This window comes from Hippocampus bargibanti, linkage group LG06, assembly GCF_051943395.1.
Source record: "Hippocampus bargibanti isolate YZ-2025 linkage group LG06, ASM5194339v1, whole genome shotgun sequence".
NCBI classification, from domain to species: Eukaryota; Metazoa; Chordata; class Actinopteri; order Syngnathiformes; family Syngnathidae; genus Hippocampus; species Hippocampus bargibanti.
In genome coordinates, this window is record NC_142739.1 from 25,743,760 (window position 1) to 25,752,201 (window position 8,442).

The 8,442-nt window shown below is 39.4% G+C and overlaps 1 protein-coding gene across 12 annotated transcripts in view; it reads left to right on the forward strand.

Annotated features, from left to right (window-relative positions):
• syngap1b (synaptic Ras GTPase activating protein 1b) overlaps positions 1-5,313 on the forward strand; it is a 103,546-nt gene extending 98,233 nt beyond the window's left edge. For 8 of the 12 annotated variants that reach the window (XM_088998366.1, XM_088998364.1, XM_088998374.1 and 5 more), the window contains one exon: positions 3,776-5,313. In XM_088998366.1, the coding sequence (XP_088854492.1) occupies positions 3,776-3,896 (121 nt within the window). In that variant the 3' untranslated portion in view covers positions 3,897-5,313. Of the gene's footprint in view, positions 1-1,098; positions 1,468-3,775 lie in introns of those variants that run through there. The other 4 variants (XM_088998370.1, XM_088998367.1, XM_088998369.1 and 1 more) reach the window with 3 other exon arrangements.
• The last annotated feature ends 3,129 nt before the right edge of the window (positions 5,314-8,442 follow it).

An 8,442-nucleotide genomic window follows, 5' to 3' on the forward strand; every position in this document is an offset into this window, starting at 1 on the left:
ATATAAATACACACAAATAAATATACAAATACACTCAAATATATAAATAAACACATAAATAAGTACATAAATAAATACACAAGTACAATTCATAAATAAATACATCAATGAAAAACAGACACACTATAAATTATTAAAACATAAACACAAAAATAATTAGATAGACACACATAAATCATAAATAAATAAGTACATAAATAAATAAATAAATAAATACATGAATAAATGAATTCATACATACATAAATACATAAATAAAACATACATAAAAGTGAAATGTAAATTTATCCACTGTGAGACTAATAAAGGCAAATCCAATCCAAATCCAATAAATACATAAATAAAAACATAAATACATAAATTAACAATAATAATAATAATAATTAATAATAATAAATTTCATTTCTAAGCGCCTTTCAAAACTCTCAAGGACACTTTACAGTCAAAGGATACTTTTTCCTTGGGGTGAGCTGCGGCAGCCACACACGCCAGCATTCACTCAACCCGGAAGTAACATAAAGTTAAAAGAAAAACAACACAAAAAATAATAACAAATAATATGACAACATAAATACAGAAATAAATACAGAAATAAACCTGCGCTATTAAGAGACCATGAAATCCAAACCACAAGTTAGTTTAAAGTAAAGTAAATAAATAAATAAATTCAATTTAAAAGTACAAAATTTGGAGGGGCGAAAGGCTCAAAAGGAACACTTTAATTTTTTTCTTGACGAGTAGCAATGCCGTGTTGCTGTGGGTGTTGGTCCCCATCCATCAGCATTTGTAAATCCTTTTCTCTCTCTCTCTCTCTCTCTCTCTCTCTCTCTCTCTCTCTCTCTCTCTGTCTCACTCTCATTCTCATGCTCTTTCATATCTCCCTCTGTCTCTCTCTTTCTCTCCTCCTGTCTGCTTATTTGCGACCCCTTTTGACTTTCTGCTCCTCCGTCCTTGGTCCCCGTGCGCTCTGCCTGCTCGCCTCCCTTTCATCTGTCATTGAATGGCTTCTTCTTCTTCTATACGTCCACCCTCCCATACCCCTCGACCCACCATGCCCCCCCCCCCCTCCAACCCCTTCATCCTCTATCTATCTGGCTAGGAGAACCAGCTTTCCTCCTTGGGTTCAGCAGACCCCGGTGTGAAAAGCCGTGAAGAAGAAGAAGGAGGAGTAGTCGGAGGAGGAGGAGGAGGAAGGGACCCTCAACACCTCATTGTCGTCACGTCTTCTTCTTCTTCTTCTCGCAACCTCCTTCCCTAGTTCCCCAACGAGAGCTCCATGGCGACCGGACCACCTGGCACGGCCCCGGTGGTGGTCTCAGGGTGGTTGAGAGAGAGAGAGAGTGAGAGAGAGTGGCTGATGGAGAGAGAGTGAGTGAGTGAGTGAGTGAGTGAGTGAGTGAGTGAGTGAGTGAGTGAGTGAGTGAGTGAGTGAGTGAGTGAGTGAGTGAGTGAGTGAGTGAGTGAGTGAGTGAGTGAGTGAGTGAGCGGGCGAGAGTGAGCGAGTGATAGTGAGCGAGTGACAGTGAGAGTGAGCGAGTGAGAGTGAGCGAAAGCGAGTGAGAGTGAGCGAGTGACAGAGAGTCAGAGTTAGAGAGAGAGAGTCAGAGTGATTGAGAGTGAGTGAGAGAGTCAGAGTGAGAGAGTCAGAGTTAGAGAGAGTGTGTGAGAGTGATTGAGAGTGAGTGAGAGAGTCAGAGTGAGAGAGTCAGAGTGACTGAAAGAGTCAGAGTGAGTGAGAGTGACTGAGAGTGAGTGAGTGAGTGAGTGAGTGAGTGAGTGAGTGAGTGAGTGAGTGAGTGAGTGAGTGAGTGAGTGAGTGAGCGAGTGACAGTGAGAGTGAGCGAGTGAGAGTGAGCGAGTGACAGAGAGTCAGAGTTAGAGAGAGAGAGTCAGAGTGATTGAGAGTGAGTGAGAGAGTCAGAGTTAGAGAGAGTGTGTGGGAGTGACAGAGTGAGTGAGAGTGAGTGAGAGAGTCAGTTAGAGAGAGTGAGTGAGAGTGATTGAGAGTGAGTGAGAGAGTCAGAGTGAGAGAGTCAGAGTGACTGAAAGAGTCAGAGTGAGTGAGAGTGACTGAGAGTGAGTGAGTGAGTGAGTGAGTGAGTGAGTGAGTGAGTGAGTGAGTGAGTGAGTGAGCAAGAGAGAGTCAGGGTGAGAGAGAGTGAGAGTGACAGACAGAGTGAGAATGACAGACAGAGTGATTGAGAGTGATAGAGTGAGTAATAGGAAGTGAGAGTGAGTGAGAGATAGAGAGTGACAGAGAGAGCGACAGAAAGAAATTGGTGGGTCGGGTGTGTCCCCACTTGGCAGATTTCCACATATGACGGGTGCTTCTGGTCTCCCATAACCTTGATGATAAATACACACAAAACAAAGGGCTTTCTTCAACTTTACGCTCTTGCCGGACAAGATAGCAACACACTCACACACACACACACACACACCTTTCCCTGCACGAGGTCTCACACCCCTCGAGTGGTCCGCGGTGCCTTGGACTTGGCCAATATGATCCCCTAACCCCCGCCCCCCAACCCGTGACCATGACCCCTGTTTGTTTGATTGACAGCTGGCTGGTTGCTTTTTACAAGCATTTTCTCTTCTCATTATCAGAACCCAAACTGGTGCTTAACAACAAATGGTGCCATTGGTGTGTGTGTGTGTGTGTGTGTGTGTGTGCGTGTGCGTGTGGGTTTATATATTTTGTTTATTTTTAAAAATTGGACTCCCACAGGTCAAGTCCCTCACACACCTAGTCCCCACCATGCACAAAAACATGTATGTGTGTGTGTGTCTGTGACTGTCCCACTGTCCTCGGTGTGCTTTTTGTTCCATTCCAGTGTCTTTGTGAATTCAGTGTGTCCAATATGTGTCAACAACAACCAAAAAGAAACTAAAAAATCTGCCTTGTTTGTCCATTTAGCAAAAAAACGAGTTGTGTTTTTTGTTGGTCTTGTTTTTGCTGTTGTTTGTAGTTTCACATTCTTGGAGGGGGCGCTTTGGTTCACTCATTCACTGCCATTCATGAATTTATTTAGGAATTGAAAATATTAAGGAGTGTGCCATTCCCGAATAAATGAATGAGTGAATCAATAATAATAAACGAGTACATGAATGAATAGTTGACTGCATAGATGAATGAATGAATGAAATGATGGGTGAATAGATGAAGGAAATAATGAATGAATGAATTAATGAAATGATGGATGAATATATGAATGAATAGATGAATGAAATAATGAATAGATGGATGAATGAATGGATGGCTGCGTAGATGAATGAATGGATGAATAGATGAATGAATAGATGCATGAAATGATGGATGAATAGATGAATGAATAGATGAATGAATAGATGCATGAAATGATGGATGAATAGATGAATAGATGAATGAAATAATGAATAGATGAACAAATGAACGAATGAATAAATGAATGAATGAATGAATTGGTGAATGAATGAATGCATAGATAAATGAATGTATAAATTAATAGATAATAATAAGAAGAAACTACATTTAAAACTAAGCTAGCTTGACTAGTCTTTGGTGTTTATTTGAAAAGTATACCACCCAAACCCCACGTTTACACACACACCCCCCCCCGCAACAAATTTTGACCCCCTTCTCTTACCTATGTCTAAAAACTAAATCACAGCTGCTCAAATCGCCAATGTTTTTTCACTCCAAAGTATACCACAACATGTACATAATAGTTTTGAGATTGTAGGATGCTTCATATAATGACCACGTGACCCACCCCCTTCCACCTGTGTTTCTTTAGCCACTCACAAAGCTTCATGGAGGACAGTGTGGAAGCTAACTGGCTGATTCGCCAACAACGCCACGCGGCGGGCTGGCACGGCCAAATGTCCCGAGCACTTTCCCGTGACGCCATTGGTTGACAAAGGGAGAACGCGGGCCACTGGTCCCGGTCTGTGTACACTAAGGACGGTCCGGAACCTCAAAGGACCATATGAGGAACTGCCACGTATGTGGTCCTCACTCTCTTCTTCTTTGTTTATTTATTTGTTTGTTTATTTGGGGGAGGACGGCACATTTGGCCACAAAGGTGAGAAAGTCGGAGGTGCATTGTGGGTATTGTATTTCGTAACCCTCCTGTTATGTTGCAAGGTGAAATGGAGGCGATGTGAAAGGTTCACCAAATTACTTTTCTGATTGAGTCGCCGAAATGGCTGCTTCAAACCAAAATGGTGGACTCCCAAGTCCTTAAGAGTTTTTGGTGGTAGACACGTCCACCAAATATCATGTCCATTGAGGACAAGGGCTAATTTTTGCTGGAGTGTCACGCTTTGCTAGGTGGTGGTGAACTCCAAAACAACAGGCAGGAGGGAGCAGCTGGGTGTATTTGACAAAGTGTAATAAATAAAGACAGCAGGAAGAAAATCTCAAACAACAAAGTCATCAGAACAAAAATGCCCAAAGTAGCAAACAAAACCATGAGTTAAAAACATGACAAGACAAAACAAACCTGACAGGGTGAAACAAAAAATGACCCAACACTATCTTGCGAGCTAGCTATTTGCTATCTATTTGCTATCTAGCTCCCTGGCCGGCTAGCTATTAGCTCTATAGCTATCTAGCTGGCTAGTTATTAGCTATCTATTGGCTAGCTAGGTAGCTTTTTATCTATTTGAGTTACTTCCGGGTTGAGTGAACGCTGGCGCGTGTGGCTGCCGCTGCTCACCCACAGAAAAACTTATCCTGTGACTATAAAGTGACTTTGAGAGTTTTGAAAGGTGCTTCTAAATGAAATTTATTATTATTATTACTGAATGGTCGCGCTGGTAGTCCTTTGCAGCTGCAGGTTTTTTTTCCACAAAATGGCTGTTTCGAATGACAACCGGTGGGATCTCCGTTTAATTTGGAGCATGGGTCCTTGAGACTTTTTGTTGTGTCATGTTATGACAGACACGTCCATGTATCTTCATGGAAAGTAGTGTTCAAGATTTGGGGGTGTTTTATAACAGACGTGACCATCTAATTGCATGCAAAAATTAGTGAAACTGAAGATGTGTTTGTTTCATTTTATTTTGAAACTTCTTGAGATGATTTGATGAGTTTTGGTGACTTTTGATCAGGACCGCTTTCACATTTTTTTATTTTTTTTTTTGGGTGGGGGGCGTTTCAGGCTTGGCTAGCAACAAATAAAATGTGACTTTTGTCCTTTTAGACACTTAGGCGGGTGAAATTGACCCAGCCTGATCGTAACAGGAGGGTTCAAGGTGATTTACTTTAAAAGCATTTTTATTATGATTATGATGATGATTATTATTTCCTTTGTGTGCTCTCTCTCTCTCTCTCTCTCTCTCTCTCTCTCTCTCTCTCTCTCTCTGTCTCTCTTTCTATCTATCTATCTATCTATCTATCTATCTATCTATCTATCTATCTATCTATCTATCTATCTATCTATCTATCTATCCATCAGTCTCTCTCTCTATCTATCTATCTATCTATCTATCTATCTATCTATCTATCTATCTATCTATCTATCTATCTATCTATCTATCTATCTATCTATCTATCTATCTATCTATCTATCTATCTCTATCTCTCTCTATATATGTATATCTAGCTAGCTAGCTCTCTTGCTCTCTATCTATCTATCTATCTATCTATCTATCTATCTATCTATCTATCTATCTATCTATCTATCTATCTATCTATCTATCTATCTATCTATCTATCTATCTTGCTCTCTCTCTCTCTCTCTCTCTCTGTCTCTCTCTCTCTCTCTCTCTCTCTCTCTCTCTCTCTCTCTCTCTCTCTCTCTCTCTCTCTCTCTCTCTCTCTATCTTGCTAGCTACCTACCTACCTATCTACCTATCTATCTAGTTAGCCTGCTATCTCTCTCTCGTAGTCTTTTTCAATTATCATCCACAGAGGATTGGTCGCCATTTTACATGACTTTTCCGACACTTTTATCCACCATTTTGTATTTCTCTCTATAGCGTTTTTATTTATTCCTACAGTAATAGAAGGACTTGTCGTCTGAGATCTTCCAGAGTTTCTTTATTGATTGATCTCTTTTTCATTTGACGGAGACAATCTTGCCCACATCATCGTGCACTTACACACGCAGACACGCACACATACTGTACACACACACACACAAAGGGGACAAAATGGTGCATGTGTGTGTGCGTTTGTGTCCCTCATCAACAAAGACGCCCCAAAATTTGCACACGACGCCGTCGCCATGGAGCTCTCTGTTTACAAACAAAAGGATTGCTATTTTATACTACACATCGATGGACTTTGGACGCTTTTCATGGCGGGAATTTTGATTTCCCCCCCCCCCGCCCCCATAAGGTGAAATCCTATAAACTGCTCAGATTAAGAAATTTTTGCGAGTGAGAGCATCCTAAATGTGAAATATTCCTGAGCCGGAATGAATGTGTGTATGTGTACATATTGACAGTATATGCCATGTATATGTTTGTTTGTAATAAGATGCAGAGTGTACAGTTATTTTTCTCCCCTTCGCCTTCCCTCCGGATCCCTCTGACGTTTTTCTTCTCTTTCTACCAATTGAAGTTATTCCGACACAAATGCGCAGAGAGAGAAAAGAAAAAAAAATATATTTAAAATGCGATTTTTGTTTGCGGAGCGTTTCTTCGGAGGGTGATTGTAAATACGAGTATGCGATTTGATTGGTTTGGTTCATAATCAGCTTCCATATGATTGGTTGTGGGTTGTCGTTGAGAGATATATATTTATTCCGACAACTCTGATGGATTGACGCATTATTTGGGATTCTTATATGACATTGTTTTATTTTTAATTTATTGATTTTTTTTTTCATGATACTCAGTGTGCCTCCCTCTTATCTTCTTTTTACTTATTTACTCATTCCCGGTCCTTTTCCTCCCTTTTGACAAGCCATATAAAAACACCCTACCCTCAATCCAAACACTTGTTTTTTGTTTTGTTTTTTATGGGAGGGTGGAATGGAGTTTTCTTTCTTTTTTGGGGTGTATATTATTGGAAGAGTGCTGTGGAAGAGTGCTGTAAATGAATGTGGCTGTTCTGATGATTTCCTTCTTGCTGTCATTACAATAATAACAATAATCTAAATAATATGGACGATAATACTTTGGGTTTTGTTGATTGATGGGATCGGCGCACGTGCCGTTGATGATGATCATGTTGTAATCTTTTCGGAGATGACTTTCCATGGGTTTTTTTTTTTTCTTCTTTCTTTTATTTTTCTTTCAATGCACCGGAAATTTATATTTTTCGGGCGGGTGAATCTGGAGGTAGAAATTAAATAAATTATTAAATTCTTAAGCTGGTGTGCCTTTGCGTCCTCTTTGTTTTTAATGTTTATTTTTTTCCAGTTGAATACCCTAAAAGGGCTTTCAAATTCGAAACGTGGTGTGTGTGTGTGTGTAGGTAGGTAGGTAGGTAGGTAGGTAGGTAGGTAGGTAGGTGGGTGGATGGATAGATAGATAGATAGATAGATAGATAGATAGATAGATAGATAGATAGATAGATAGATAGATAGATAGATAGATAGATAGATAGATAGATAGATAGATAGATAGATAGATAGATAGATAGAGAGCAAGATAGCTAGCTAGCTAGATATATATATATATAGAGAGAGAGAGATGGATAGATAGATAGATAGATAGATAGATAGATAGATAGATAGATAGATAGATAGATAGATAGATAGATAGATAGATAGATAGATAGATAGATAGATAGATAGATAGATAGAGAGCAAGATAGCTAGCTAGATATATATATATATAGAGAGAGAGAGAGATAGATAGATAGATAGATAGATAGATAGATAGATAGATAGATAGATAGATAGATAGATAGATAGATAGATAGATATACAGAGAGATATAGAGAGAGAGATAGATAGATAGATAGATAGATAGATAGATAGATAGATAGATAGATAGATAGATAGATAGATAGATAGATAGATAGATATACAGAGAGATATAGAGAGAGAGATAGATAGATAGATAGATAGATAGATAGATAGATAGATAGATAGATAGATAGATAGATAGATAGATAGATAGATAGATAGATAGATAGATAGATAGATAGATAGATAGATACATAGATAGATAGATGGGTGGATAGATAGATAGATGGGTGGATAAGTAGGTGGATAGGTAGGTTGGTAGGTAGTTAGATATGTAGATAGATACATAGATACGTAGATAGATACATAGATAACTAGCTAGCTAGATGAATAGCTAGCTAGATGACTAGATAGCTAGAAAACTAGCTAGCTAGAGAGAGAGAGAGAGAGAGATATTATGTCTGAATGTCACATTGAAACTTGGTTGGAAAAAGACTAACTGCATATGGGAATGCAAATTATGTCTTGAGGGGATTGGTTGCCCTCCATTTCAATGCTCAAGGTTGCCCGCACAGGTGTTTCCATCATGGTGTTGACTG